The sequence below is a fragment of the Brassica napus genome, chromosome C9, assembly GCF_020379485.1.
Source record: "Brassica napus cultivar Da-Ae chromosome C9, Da-Ae, whole genome shotgun sequence".
In the NCBI taxonomy this organism is placed as follows: domain Eukaryota; kingdom Viridiplantae; phylum Streptophyta; class Magnoliopsida; order Brassicales; family Brassicaceae; genus Brassica; species Brassica napus.
The window spans coordinates 26815861-26831932 of NC_063452.1; the positions used below are offsets into that span (position 1 = coordinate 26815861).

General features: G+C 29.3%; 1 protein-coding gene across 1 annotated transcript; it reads left to right on the forward strand.

The window, feature by feature from the left end:
• Positions 1 to 7339: 7339 nt before the first annotated feature.
• LOC106376380 (monothiol glutaredoxin-S17) lies at positions 7340 to 9063 on the forward strand. Its single transcript, XM_013816452.3, has 3 exons — positions 7340 to 7619; positions 7695 to 7769; positions 8104 to 9063. Exons 1-3 carry the CDS (start codon positions 7449 to 7451, stop codon positions 8914 to 8916), a joined length of 1059 nt encoding a protein of 352 aa, XP_013671906.1. The 5' UTR covers positions 7340 to 7448; the 3' UTR covers positions 8917 to 9063.
• The last annotated feature ends 7009 nt before the right edge of the window (positions 9064 to 16072 follow it).

Consider the following 16072-nt stretch of genomic DNA (forward strand, 5'->3'; position numbering starts at 1 on the left):
ATATGAAATGCATATATCACAGTGCTATTCAATATGAAATGCATATAAACAGTACAAGTCTATAGCTAGTGTCTAGTGGAATACATCTTACTTTGAACACAACAGATCTCCGAAAATGGATAATGTAATCATATATTACACATTAACAATATATATGTGTAATTAGTTCTTTTACATGTGTGTATATAGATGTGTAATTAGTCTTATGTTTGTATATAGATATATCACATTGTTTTCAATATGAAATGCATATATCACAATGCTATATATTCAATATGAAATACAAACATCTGCAGTACAAGTCTATAGCTAGTGTCTAGTGGAATACATCAGATCTCTGAAAATGGATATTGTAATCATATATTACACATTAACAATATATATATGTGTTATGTGTAACTAGTTCTTTTACATGTGTGTATATAGATGTCTAATTAGTCTTTATGTTTGTGCAAGATGTTTCGATAGCTGCTCCAGATTTCAGAGAGACAGATCTCACCAAAGCATCAAGTCTCCTTTTACGGCAAAAATAATAGACCCAAGCTCCATATTATACGATGTAAGTAATTAACCTTTTTACCAATTCAAACACAAAAACTAGAAACTAAAATCTAAAAATCAAAACTTAAATCTAAAACCCATATATACAATAGTTAATAGCAATATTAGTTATTTAGCTTATATTTTTATTTCAGTATCATCCCCGACCGAGGTATGTAGTGCATTCGGACACATTCACACATTCAATGCAAGAGGTCATAGAGATCAGTCTCACCTGACTTAGGCAGGTAGCACCTCATCTTTACGGACTACTAGACCCATAGACGGTATTATTATTGTTAATTTCTAAATTTTCAACAAAATTTTGCTAATTTTTAATATTTCAACAATTTTTTAATTACTAAAAGTTTTTGAATTATATTTTTAATATCCTTCGACCAAGATGCCTCGAGTGATAGCCGAGCTCCGATCTAGGAAATTCTTTGCTTCCCTTGATAGTTTCTTTGTACAACTGCCGAATTATGACTTTATTTTTCATGTTGGTTGATGTAGCTTTACATGTTGCTTGACAGCTTTAAATAAATAAAAAAGAACATGATAACAAAATTTGGGCAACTTTTGGATTACATTAGCTCATAGAGAATATAGTGCATCTTAATAAATGAATTGGTATAAGATATTGAGCATATGATTGGATTTCTAAGGTATGTATTAGTAATAAAAGTCTTTAAATTTGTGTAAAGAATATAATTCCAAAATAGTAACCCACTTAACAATAAATAAAAAACTATTTTATCCAGAATATACTCATATTAGAACTTTATTGTCTTAGCAGGTTTTAAAATTTTAGCCACTGCCCAAAAGTAAAACATAGAAGTAAAGATTGTACAGAGCTTAACAATAATCAGAACGTAAATTAGCTTACAGTAGTACATCTATTATGGATAAAAGTCTCATATACTCTTAATGGGGAAAAAGTAATCTAAAGAAGAGAGAGCCAAAAGTTTAGATTTGTAATAAAGAGAAGGGAATTAGGTTTGAAGTAGGAATGGTAGAACTTGTAAATCGATAGATGTATTAGGGATTAATTGTGTTTTTGATAGATTTCATATTAAAAATAAATGAAAAAGAGAGAAGTATATGAGTTTTTTTTCCCAATACGAGTATATCATACTTTGATTCATGTATATTATACATGAGACTATTGACAAATCATTTTTACGTATCAACTAAGGGAAATAACATGCTTGAATCCTAACTACACAATCTATCTTAATAGATCAAAGATAAACTTTTAAAAGCCAAAATATAATTCTCTCTTGAGAATCAGAGTGAAGGAGTAACTCTCATTTCTATGAAATATAAGAAAGAGAAGCGAAGAGGGCATATTATTAAAGTAAAGCTTTAATAAACACGCTTTGTTACTTTTAAAGCTTCCAGTCAGGAATAGGAAGGGGGACAACTAACAAGTGTTTCAACATACGTCTTCAGAAACCCACAGGTAGAGAGAGACAAACTAGTCTCAACATTTGTCTAACTTTTCTCCTCTAAGTTGTAGGAAAGCAATTTTGATTCTCTTCCAAATTTTAATAGCAATCCTCCATAAGTTATCGCATACACTAACCGAATCTTATCGATACGACAACTAGTCGAGATTTCAAGAATGCCAAGCGAGAGACTGCACACCTTGCTCCAAGATTTGATACCACCACCACCATCATGTTGGGCAGACAAAACGATTAAACCACCAGACAGATCCTGTTTTGTCTCTTTGCTTGCTTACTTTTATCTATACTAGTGGTATTCCGGCGTTAAGCGCCGGGTTCGTATGTTTTTTTCTTAAATGAATTCACAATTAATTTTATGGTCTTAGTAAAAAAAATATGTTCTTAAATATGAAAATAAAAATATGTCGAAAGAGATTGATATTTTTTCTGATCCTTTTGATAGTAGTTAGCTACCATAGTGTATTACTTTGTTTTGATGATACTTAGTTCAAAGTGAAATAGCATAAGTGGTTGTGACTAATGGATTCAATAAAAATATAATAAAAAACTGATAATCGTAACAAAGTTAGTTGGAATTTAAACATATAGTATTGATGTTTTATTTATAGAACATACTTATAGTGTTAAGTATCATGTGGACATTATATAAAAGGAACGTTATCGAAATTTTATTTTAGAGAGTAATCTGAATTTAAACGTGTGTGATGAAGTTTTGTTCATATATTCTTCTTATTTGATTTTTGGTATGAAACTAACTCTAGCAATAGAACATATTAGTAAAAGAGGAAAAACATTTATATCTTTTGTTTGAAAATAATAACGAAAATCGAAAACAGTTTGTAAATAAAACAGAAAATTGGAACATAAGAAACCCCTTATAAATTGTAATAATGATGAATCATAGATGACATTTTCTACATATGGGACAATTTATGTTTGTACAAAGTCATTGATCAATGCAGTAGAAATGGAAAGTATGGCCGCAAGTAAAAGAGCATAGATAGGTTTCGTTGTTGCAGCTTTCACGATTTCGCAAGTAGACGGTCCATATAACTTTCATAAACAAAAAAATAATTTGCAGATTCAGGAGCTGCCGCGTGTCCAAAAACGTCCACCATCCCTACTGACGTGGCGGTCTGTGGAAAAAGAAAAGACAACTTTATTAGCACAGATATTTCATTTACCGGTGACATTTTATCTTGAATTTAATTCAAATAATCAAAATAACAAAACAAAAATTGAATTACTGTAGTAGAATATAATAAATAAAGTTTTGAATGTTTACAAACCGTACCGAACCGCACCGCTGTTAATAGCAACATAAATCTTTACATATATATGTATGTATATTTTTGTTATTATTAAGACCACACCACAATTGTTTCACACTTGTTCTCTATGTTATCATCTAGACTCTAAGGTAAGTAGACACTATTAAAAAGTTAATATTATTGTTTTATAGTTTGTTTGTATGTTTTAATATTTTATGATCAAGTAGACCATCTACTTCATATAACCGATTAAAATTTTCAAAACAGTTGCTATTGATTACTTTTAGAATATGGTTAAATGGTTTTTTATTATATATATTTTGGTTAGGTTTATATGAGCATAATTATTATTTTTTATTTTTTTTAATTAAAGTTTCATTAGTTAGATTTAATTTTGTGTGATGGGGTGTTACAAAATTAGAATACTAAAGATGATGTGCCATCACGACCCATTTTTTGTCTATAAATTGTAATAGTTTTAAAGTAAAAAAAATTAACTTAAACATTAATGTCATTTTATTTTATGTATTCAACTTGTTATAATATTTTATAAATTTAGTTTAATTATTTGAGAGATTATATCTTGAATACCGAAATTTATAATTTGATGACTAATAACATTGGCTTAGTAAATATTGAAGCTATATTTTATTTTAATACCTTAATTTGTTCACTATTTAATTTTAGTAAATAATCTGTTTATTTTATAAATAATTTAAAAATAGGTAAGAGACTTTTAATATGAATGCATTCTATGTTTAGGTATTACATTAAAATACGTTGGATACATTAGCGCATTAACATATGTAAATGTATTGATCATTGGTTGCGTAGAAGATTACAGACCTTTCATATCTGTTATATTTGAAACATACATCTATTATCACTTTAAGCTCTTAAGTAAACACTTATAAGAAAATAGAGTTGGAAATTTGAAAACCTTATCGAAATTCATCGAGGATGCTTTAACCTAAAGTTGATCTTGACATGAACGTAGCTGGTATTAGCTAAATTTATGATGAATGCTTTAACCTAAAATATGGAAAGTAATTTAAAGGTACCATGGTTGATGGGGGTGGAGACTCCTAAATCAATTAAAATGATCTAAAAACATTTTTGTAATAAGTTTTATTGGAAGTAGTCAAAAGCCATAAACATATCTTAAGTAATGATATATGATAAATTGTTTCAGTGGTCCAAACCACAAACGACAATGTTTCGTTTATTTTTCTTTAAGATAATGTATTTTATAAGACAAAATAGTATAAAATATGAGCAAGACAGAAACAGTATAAAGATATGAGTACGTTTCTGTACAAAAGGTATTCTCATGCCATCCCCTGCTAGAGAATCAGTTGAGTTTATATTTCTCGGTCAACTTGCCTTTGGTATTCCTACATCCTTTCATTAAGTGACGCCATCGTATAGTTCTACACCAGTGTTCTTCAGCCAACATCTTCAATGAGATTTCAATTAAAGACATATTTCGTGAGCTATCTCTTAGATAAGAGACGACCGGATACATAGAGGCAGAAAACCATGCTACGAAGAGTTTTGTATCATCAGACCTGATTAATAAAAGGCTCCATTCGATGCAGAAGCTGTATCCCTGAAGAAAAAGAGTCGCTTCCTAAGAAAGAAAATCTAGTAGTTCTTAACAGGAAACATGAAAAGAGCATCATTGTATGATATGGTTCCTAGCAAAGCCAAACCTAATGGTTCAAGTTAACGGAAGTTTTTCTGTTTCTTATAATTGCTTTGTAAGAAAAATCTTCAGCATTTGAAGAAACATAGAGCATCAACCGTCCTGTTGACTACTTAACAAAAATCAAAGCTTCTGCATTAGAGATATCTACTAATCTGACCAGGAAGAAATAAGCCAAAATTATGTATAGTTGTCAAAAGAAAATAGCTTGGAATTTTTTTTACAGAGTCATCACCTTGCTTGAAAAAGTTGTTCTCGAGCTATGTAAGTCGTGAAATGTCTCTCGACCAAAATTCCCTTTTCCAGAAGAAAAAAAAAATGATTATGACTTATGAAAATAAAAGAAATTTTTCATAAACCTCAATTATGGTGATGAACAGTAATACACCACATCTGATATGAGCTTCGGTTTAATTGAGGATATATTCTCCTTATTTAGTCAACTGACCGTTTTTACCTTCGTATATCATTGAGAGGCACTGCCTTTTCTTTCACTCATCCCTTCATGTAGCTTTGAGTTCTGACTGTGTTAAACCTGCAAAGAAATTAGAGTGTTAGTTCACACTTGAGATACAATTCTTGAGTGGTATTAGCGATTGAACAAAGGGCCGTCAGATAGCCTCATATTGCAAGAGAGATGTGAGGCATGCTGGGAGGAATAAAGGAGGCATGCTTGAGAAGCCATGACTTTACTCAAAGAAAAAGAATCAATTTTCTACAATTGCCTACGTTCTCAGGTCTACATTATGGTGAACCGGGCCTGTTTCTCCCCTCGCGTTGCTAAAGCCTGGCTCGAAGCGAAGGGATTGGATTTCACCTCCCCAATACTGTAAACCAATAATAATATTAAAAATCCAGAAGCCATTCAAATACGATTATAGACTGGAATCTGGGAAAATTCAAACCTGAATAAACGCTGCCAATCAGCTCTTGTTTTTTTACGGACTGAAAGCACAAACCCAAGTCGAGTCGCAGTCGATCGACGAAACCAAATCTGCAAAAAAGGAAAGAAGAAATATCACCAAAAAATAGTAAAATTTTTCTAAGCGTATGAAGAGACCTTTCGCCGGTTAGGTAACTAAGAGTCTGAGCTCGAATTAATAATGCAGCGAGTGGTATGACGATGTTAATGGTCTGACTAAAGGAGAAAATTAATGGGAAAGAGAAGACGTTACAAGAATCTAATCAGAGGCGGCTAGGATGAAAGACGTCATGTGCTTGACAGACAAACAAATGGGCTTAAACAAACAAACCTGATATTAGCCCATAATATTTTTCAGAATTATCTTGCGAACTAAAAATTAGTATAGTTGCTTTTTTTTTATGTGACAGGTGGTGCAAAATGCCCATTCGTGCTTGCCGACGTGGACGCATGAGAAGGGAAGTAAGTTATGCCACATTGATTGATATGCCCTTAAACACTTGTTCTCTCCTGAAACTTTGAAACTCAAGTTAAGCAAGCCTCTTTAGTTTTTTCAGTTCTAAGGTTCAGTGACACTATGCTTATAGGCATCATTCTTTTGTGGTAAACTTTTGCTTTTAATGTTAGTGAACTCAACAGGTTTGTTGTAATGATTTGGTTGTGTATAATGCAAATAACTGATTCACGTTAGATCCTTAACTGGGTTTCCCTATAAGGGAGATAGTTTTGCTTTACCGGGTGTTTCATGTGGTGAGGTCACAGGCTCACAGCCCGGTCTACACTTCTCTAGCCTAAGTATTGTGTTGCCTCTTGTGGTGATAAAAGAGAGCATGAGCTTATTTTGGAACAAGATTATCAGGCAAACGGGTTCATGTAAGAAGATTATCAGACGAACGGGTTCATGTAAGACCATCTTCAATGGTTTATTCTATTTTTCATACTAAAATGTAGTAATTTTATAATAAAATTGAGTTATATTCTAATAATATTCTAGTTTAGAGAGAAAAATAGACTGATGAAAAAAAAAAATTATATAAACTTATTTTTTACTCTATTATAGAATGAAAAACAAAATATTGCTAGAATACTTTTACTTTAAATTCTATTTTAGAGTGGAAAATAAATTACGGTTAGAAATGCCCAAAGTGACTCAACATATCTCTTTGTTGCAATAATGGCTCTGGTTATGCATATTGTAAGGAACCGGTGCACCATCCTTAACCGGGTTTCACTTCACAAATTTTGCAATTTGCATATTTTAATTTTAGTATTTAGTTATTACTGATATGATTAATTAAAATAATAGTTATAAACAAAGATATGTTTGCCTAATTTAAAAGGATTAGGCAATTTAGCAATTTAGCCAAACTAATCCTAATTGTTTTTGTATAGTCCTTAAACTATGTTTTTGATCAAAAAAGTCATCAGCATTATTTACATAAATCCCTAACCTTTATTAGTAATCGATCACAGAAAAGTGCTGGAGATCCTTCCGAGAGAGAAGAGAAGCCACTGTTGTATTAATCTTAATCGCTTGGAAGATGGGTGGTGCGGTGAAGGATATCGCTTCAAAGTCTGAGCTTGATAACTTGCGCCAGAGCGGCGCACCAATCGCGCTTCACTTCTGGGCTTCGTGGTGTGATGCTTCGAAGCAGATGGATCAAGTCTTCTCTCACCTCGCTACTGATTTCCCTCGCGCCCACTTCTTTAGGGTTCGTTCGCTCTCTCTCTCTCTTCTCTGAATCTCTGACCAATCAATTCATCTCCCCTTTTGATGCTCTTGTCAGGTAGAAGCTGAGGAACATCCTGAGATATCTGAAGCTTACTCTGTTTCTGCTGTTCCCTTTTTCGTCTTCTTCAAGGTAAAAGTTTACAACTTTAGATCAGTGAAAGATTAGGGTTTAGGGTTTTTGATCGAAAGTTTAGCAGTGAAGTATTATGATTTAGGGTTTAGTTTTTTTGACTAGTCTGTGTCTCTTGTTAGAATGTTTACCGAGTTTGGTAGAGCAAGAAGATGAAACCCTCCCAATGAATCTAGGTTTTGAGCATATAGGAGAAGAAGACATTAGTAATACTTCATCTGTGTTCATACCTTTGCTTATTGTCACTGTAACTGTTGAGATTGATATTGAAAGTTGTTACCTTTGTCTGACTTTAAAGTGTTTTCTTGTCTCCCACGATTTGTTGTTATTGAAGGATGGCAAAGCTGTGGATACCCTTGAAGGCGCAGATCCATCGAGTTTAGCCAACAAGGTTGGCAAAATAGCTGGTTCTAGTACTTCTTCTGAGCCTGCAAGCCTAGGGTTAGCTGCACGGCCGACGATTCTTGAAACCGTGAAGGAGAACGCGAAAGCTACCGTGAAAGACCGAGCTCAGCCTGCGCCCACCACTGAAAATCTCAATGACCGTTTGGAGAAATTCACTAACTCTCACCCTGTCATGTTGTTCATGAAAGGCACTCCTGAAGAGCCTAGGTGCGGGTTTAGCAGGCAAGTAGTGGGCGTTTTAAGAGAGGAGAATGTTGATTTCGGAAGCTTCGATATACTTTCTGACAACCAAGTGCGTGAAGGTCTGAAGAAATTCTCAAACTGGCCAACGTTTCCTCAGCTGTACTGCAACGGGGAGCTTCTAGGAGGATCAGACATTGTCCTGGAGATGCAAAAGAGCGGCGAGCTGAGACAAGTGTTGTCTGAGAAAGGGAAACAGAGTCTTGAAGATAGGTTGAAGACGTTGATTAACTCGGAGAAGGTTATGCTTTTTATGAAAGGTTCGCCGGATGAACCAAAGTGTGGGTTTAGCTCAAAAGTGGTGAAAGCACTTAGAGATGAGAATGTGAGTTTCGGGTCGTTTGACATATTGAGTGATGAAGAAGTGAGACAAGGGATAAAGAGTTTCTCAAACTGGCCTACATTTCCTCAGCTTTACTATAAAGGTGAGTTAGTTGGAGGATGTGATATCATTATGGAGCTGAGTAACAGCGGTGACCTCGGAGCAACACTATCTGAGTAATCACTAGCCTATCTCTCTTTCCCTTTTTTGCCTGGTTGTGGACTTGTGGTGAGAAGATTCTAGTTCCGGTTTAGGTGTTATAAGACATTGTTATTTACTTAAGGTTTTGTCTGGTTATTTCAATGATTGAGGAAACATTTTTTCGCATATCAGAATCATGATTTGTTGGCTTGTTGTAAGTCCTTGCATGCTCCAACGTCCACTGATAGAACTCTATATCTTACGCTCGTTAACATATTAACACCAAGGGGAGGAGTGGAATATATATAAAATATTGGTTAAATGATGATCATTCACATATTGTCCGGTTCTTCGAGTAGTCCACATTAAGAAATACTGACTGCATGGGGAAACTTTATGGATTTGTAACGCTGGATGACATTCAAACAGATTTTTTGTTTCCTCAGCTCCGCTCTAGAAATACTGTATATGACATTTAATTCCTCTCTAGTTTATACCCTAAATAAATTAATAAAATATTCTACTAGAAACTAAAAGTTACATAGGAATAGTGGAATGTTGTATCGAATGAATGCGTAGAAAAGTCAATGCGTGTATAATTTTTAGTAATAAACTCAATTTGTGAAAAGATAAATGATTACATGGAAAAACTTTATGGATTTGTAATTTATTTTGATAAAGCCCATATTCATTAAGCCCATATTCAACGAAAACACGGTTTATTGTTTCTTTTGCTTCACATTGGAAACGCTTTTATATCACATTTAGTTCTTCTCTTATTGTTATGGTAAATCTCTGTAATACTAGGTTAGGTTAAGATCCGCGCCTTGCGCGGAATAATTATTATATAAATTAGTTTTACGTATTATATGTTCTTTTACATATTATTAAATAATACATATATATTGATAATTAAAAGCTCAGTAAATATTACGTATATGATTAAATTGGTGCAAATACATAAATAAATGTTATTAATTCAAACAAACACTTTTTCTCTTTTATGATATAAAATTAAGTTTTAATGATATTAACATAGATATATAGTACATTTTTAATATTGAAATCTGTTAAATAATATTTTATAATCATATTGTTTTTTGATCATGTGTATTTTCTGTAACAAAATTTTTGAATCACCAATAACAATTTTTTTTTGTGGGATGTTTAATAGTTTTAGTCATTTATAATTTTAAAAACATTATGAAAAGTTTTAAAACTAAATATTAAGTTGTCAATATTTGTTCAAAATTTTTATCAAACGAAAAATCAAAGCAAATTTCGAAATTAAAATACATATGTATTTTTATATGGTATATAATTTATTTTTTAAAATATTAATATATTAATATTTATTAAATGAGACTTCTTATTATATAATTTTGTAATCATTTATATCTTGTTATAACAAAAAATTTAAACCATGAAAAATTCAGTGTGAGATTTTTGACAATTTTAGTCATTTATATTCGTTTTTAAAAATTCAAAATATAACATATACAAAAAAAATCTAAATTTTTACTATATAGTTAATGTGGTTGTTTTATTTATTTTTATATGTTAAAAATTAAAAAATGATAGAGAATAGACTAATTTTTATCAAATCTTTATTATTCAAAATCATTAATTGTCATATATACTTTAGCCACATTTGGTAATTCTGTTATTTTATTTAAGGAAACAATGAAGAACATTAATAATCAATTTATGATTAGTTTAATAAAAAGCTTATTATATATTTTGATGGACCAACATATTTTTCTAAGGATTCTAAAAATGATTGTGGTGATGACACGTGGCTACAAAAAATGTTATAATGTTTCTCTTTTAATATATAGGGGATTATTTGAGAAGTAAGTTTCTTATGTGTCGCGTTCACGTTAACTCTCACGATGGTTGATTACACTGATACCCTTAATGAATTAAAAATATTACACTTTAATACTATTATTGAATTTTTTATTTAGTTCTTTTTAAAATTTTCCAAATAACATATATAATAAAAAGGAATCATGTATAAAGTTTAAAAACAAAAATATATGTATATATAATATGGCTTCATTAAAAAAGAAAGTTCACAAAATAGAAATATTCCATTTAAAAATATTTTTAAATAACATAAAATCTACTTTTGAAGTAATAAAATATTTCTTTATATCTATATTTTTTTTAGATGAAAATATATATATTTGCATATAATGTGATTTCATAAACCAGCATTCACACAAATAATCTTGATACTAGAAAAATAAACATTATTTCTTTTAAAACATAATTTTAAGCAATACAAAATATATATTTTCAAAGTAATCGAAATAATTTTTTATGTATCTATTTATTTTCGTAGATGATTCAATAAAATAATTAAGTAACATAAACTGATATATGTTTAATTGGCAAAAATAGTTTATAATTAGTATTATTGAAATGTTTTGTTTATTTTTCTTCATTTGTAAAATTTATATATATGCATGAAACTATAGAATATTATCGTTATATTAATTTACGTAATTTTGAACCAGACACTTTAGTTTATTTTATATTTCATTATAAACACAATATATATCTTAAGTTATATATAATCTTCCTCAAATATATTTACATATCTAAGACAACAACCAACGTAAATAAGAAAAGTAATCATAATTTTAATATATCTAAAAAAATATTATTGTTGAATTCAGAGAATATATGCAATCTAAATATACCTAAATGATAACTAAATCGACTGTAAAAAACAATAAAACCGACTAGACGTAACATATATAAAATCATATATCTAATTAAAGTAATATAATATTATTAATATAAATGATGCGTACAAATTATAAATTAATTAAAATTAAGAATAAATAACAATCAATGATTGTAGTATATTTATTTTATAAATATTTATATCCGTGCATGAGCACGGGAAAATTACCTAGTATATTACTAAAGGTATTTTACCAAAATTTAAAAGTGACATAGGAATAATGGAATGTTGAATTGAATGAATATGTAAAAAAAGTCAATACTTGTATAATTTTTAGTAATAGACTCAATTTTGTGAAAAAAATAAATGACTGCTTGAAAAAACGTTATGGATTTGTAATTTTTTTTTGATAAAACCGATATTTGAATCGGTGGATGACAGTCGAAGAAAACACGGTTTATTGTTTCTTCTGCTCCGAATTGGAAACACAGTATATCACATTTAATTCATATCTTGTTGATATGGTAAATATGTTACTCGTTTCATAATAAGTATTATTCTAACTTTCTTTTCTTGTTACACAGAAACAGAAAGTATCGTTTTATAATTCCAATACAAATTATAGTTACTTTCATCTGAAAATTAATTGCAAACTACATTGGTTTTATAAATAATTTTATTTATTTCAAATACTATTGGTCAAAAAGATGTAATTAATAATAATTTACATATATTCCGTTATTTTCTTAGTCTGTGTGAAAAATGCAAAATGACACTTATTCAGAAACGAAACGGAGGGAATAATAAATATTTTACCAGAAACTAAAAGTTACGTATGAATGATGGAATGTTGCATTGAATGTATAAAAAGTCAATACTTGTATAAATTTTATAAATAAACTCAATTTGTGAAAAAATAATAAACCAAAAATAGACACGCGTTTTCATGCAAATAAAAAATATCCCACATCCGAAATTGGAAAAAATATGAATTAAAATTTCCCTATAAAAGGTGGGCACTTGGACATCATAACTTCACATGAGTTATAATTAAGCAAATAGTACATGTTACAAGACAATATGTCTGATCCCAATATAACTGTTTTTAACATAAATTTGTATTAGTCTGATTTTGGTTAGTATAAAAGTATATTGATCTCGTCCAGACGGTTGAGGCCTTATAGAAGGGTTATGTGCATGGTTAATTAGTCACATTATCCCCTATATATTATTTGAGAAACATTACAACTTCTTTTTGTAACCACGTGTCATCAATAAGATGATTCGTATAATCATTAGAGAAATATGTTGGTCCATCTAATTATATAATAAACTATTTATTAAACTAACAATAAATTCATTATTAATGTACTTTATTATTTTCTTAAATAGAATTTACGGAATTGCCTAATGTGGTTAAAGTATATATGACAATTAATGATTTTGAATAATAAAGATTTGATAAAAATTATTGTATCTTCTATCATATTTGTTTAATATTAAACTATTAAATAAATTAAACAACCACAACAACCATATAATAAAAAAATTAGATTTTTCTGTATATGTTATATTTTGAATTTTTAAAAACGACTATAAATTACTAAAACTGTTAAAAGTCTCACATTCAAATGATTACAAAATTATATAAGTAAAAAATATAATTTAATTAATTATTAAGATTAATATATATATATCGTTTTAAACTAAACTATAAACCATATAAAATACATAAATCTTATAGTTTCAAAATTTATTTTGAACTATTTTTTGGTAAAAGTTTTGAACGAACATTGACAACTTATTTTTTTAAAAATTATAAACTATTAAAACTATTAATCCCACAATGAAAATTTTGTTATGAGTAATTTAATTTTTTTTCTATAAAAGATACAGATGATCAAAAAAACTATATGAGTAGAAATCATCATTTAATAGACATTAATATTAAAAATATACTAAAATGTACTATGTATGTTAGTATCATTTAAATTTAATTACATATTCTATCAAATATTAAAAAAATATATTTTTAGATTAATAAAATTGATTTATATGTTCGTACCAATTTAATTATATATTTAATAGTTGCTGATTTTTAATACATAATTTTTATATATAATGTTTATCTCGCGCAAGACGCATGTCTTAATTTAGTATACTTTAAAACGATTTCCCTCCAAGTAAGTAATGTAGCATGCCAGCTTCTACATTTTTTTTCCAATTGAAGTTTATTATTAGGATGAAATCCAAAAGGGCACAACCCAAACATTACTACATACAGAAGCCTAAAACCAAAGGGCATACAACAAAGTAAAACAACTGGGCCCAAGGCCCAAACCCAAACGAAACCCTAGCTTCTACTTTAGAAATCATATATCATATCTATATGAGTTGATTAAAAAACTGATTGAATTCTATTTCCATTTTTTGCGTTAAGTATATCACTATGCATTGTGGTTCAAGCAATACAGATGATTCAAGCAGCATTCACTTGCAAAAAAGGCAAAGAACAGATGATAAAATACGCTCTGCCACGCTCGATCTTGAAGTTCTCGATTGTCCTATTTGTACCGAGCCACTCATTGCTCCGATATTCCAGGTTACAGTTTGAGAACTTTGAGTTAGAAAGATGATATTTGAGATTGCGTGCCATTTTCTATTGTTTTCTTAAAGTGGATTTCATGATTTAATGTGATTTCTCAATCTTTCTTTTTGGAATGTAACTTTGGTTATTATTCGTTGGTTTTGTGTGCCAGTGTGATAATGGCCATACGGTTTGCTCTATTTGCTGCCCTAAATTGAGGAACAAATGTCCTTTTTGTGCTTTGCCTATCGGCGTCAAAAGATGTAGAGCTATGGAAAAAGTTTTTGAATCGATTTCTATCCCATGCTCTGTGCTAGGTTGCACCAAAAATGTATGCTATGGAGAACTATCAGCCCATGAAAAAGAATGAAAACTCTCTCTTTGCTCATGCCCTGTACCAGACTCTGCAACTACACTGCCTCATACAAGGATATCTATGATCACTTTACCTTTGGCCACCAGCACAGTTACAGCGGGGAAAGACCTATGCATGATATGTTCACATCTGGGATTTCCTTTATTCTCAAGTTGAACATCAACAATAAGGTATCAATTATGAGGGAACATGGGAACAGTTTATTGTTTTCAGTTCAGTGTTTTAGAGAGCTGTATGGTGTGTATGTAAGCATATGTTGCATTGCACCATCTTCTCCAGAAGCCGAAGAGTTCTCATACTACCTCTCTTATACCATGGGTGGACAAACAATTATTCACAAATCACTAAAAGTGAAAAGGATTCGTAAAGTGAGACATCAAATTCCTCAAGACAATTTCATGTTGATCCCTCAAAGTTTATTACATGGTGAATTGTTGGATGTGGAGGCTTCCATAAATAGGATGAACCAAGTGCAAAAAAATATTGTTTAACAAAAAAATATTTTCTTAAAAAAGTGTAATAATATATATTTTTGTTTCAGATTAAAAGATGTTCAGTTAAGCTTCTTCTTATATAAAACTAAATTATATATGATTCATGTGTTGAGTTTATAACTCAGTATTAATTTTATTATATGTATCTTATTGAAAACATTAGATCACTCATTAAAATAAATAAAATAGAATTAAGAATACATTAACGGGGCCGGGGGATATAAGAACTTAAAAGTAACAGCTATTTACTTATAAATTTTCATATAAACTTTTCAGTTGAAATTTATGACGTGTTTTTAAATATTTTTTTCTACATCTTTTTAAATAACTTTATTTTATTACTTAGCTTATTACATGTATTTTCTATGAACTTATTTTTCAATTGTATTTCTGAGTTTTTTTAATAAATAGACATGAAAAAAAAGTAATTTTATTCTTTTATTTAGCTAAGTGATTCTCTGTGAGACTGTTAACATTAAAATTTGAAGCTGTGTTTTGATGATACTATATTAGTAAAATAGGTTTTTTTTCCTGCACAATGTCCAGCAATAATTTTTAAAATTTAAATTATATGTAAAACAAATTTACTAATACTTTAGATTTTATTAGTTTCTTACCAATATATTAATATAAATTTGATTTAACTAAATGTTAAATTAATATAAAATAAGTAATTTTGTTTAGTTTAAATTATATTTAAGAATATACATGTATATGTTTAGAATTATAATCTTAGATAGATTTTTATCAATTTTTTGGTTAAATACATTAAATCAACTTGTATAAAATTAATAAAAATTTAATATAAAACTTGTATAATTATCAAAAAAATAAAACTAAATAGTATTTCTTAAATTTGTATATATATAAAAGAAACTAATGATATTACAATTATAAATTTATAACTTTTGAAAACAATTTTGAAAATTTTAGTGATAAAATTTTTATAAGAATAAAAATTAGAATTAAATAATATTTTGAAATTTTCAATGTCATATTTGAATATATTTATTTTAATAATAATGTATGAGTTATTATCATAT

Coding starts and splice junctions, on each gene's coding strand:
- LOC106376380 (XM_013816452.3), top strand. CDS start 7,449: ATGGGTGGTGCGGTGAAGGATATCGCTTCAAAGTCTGAGCTTGATAAC. Junction 7,620..7,694: donor CTCGCGCCCACTTCTTTAGG/GTTCGTTCGCTC, acceptor TGCTCTTGTCAG/GTAGAAGCTGAGGAACATCC. Junction 7,770..8,103: donor CCTTTTTCGTCTTCTTCAAG/GTAAAAGTTTAC, acceptor TTGTTATTGAAG/GATGGCAAAGCTGTGGATAC.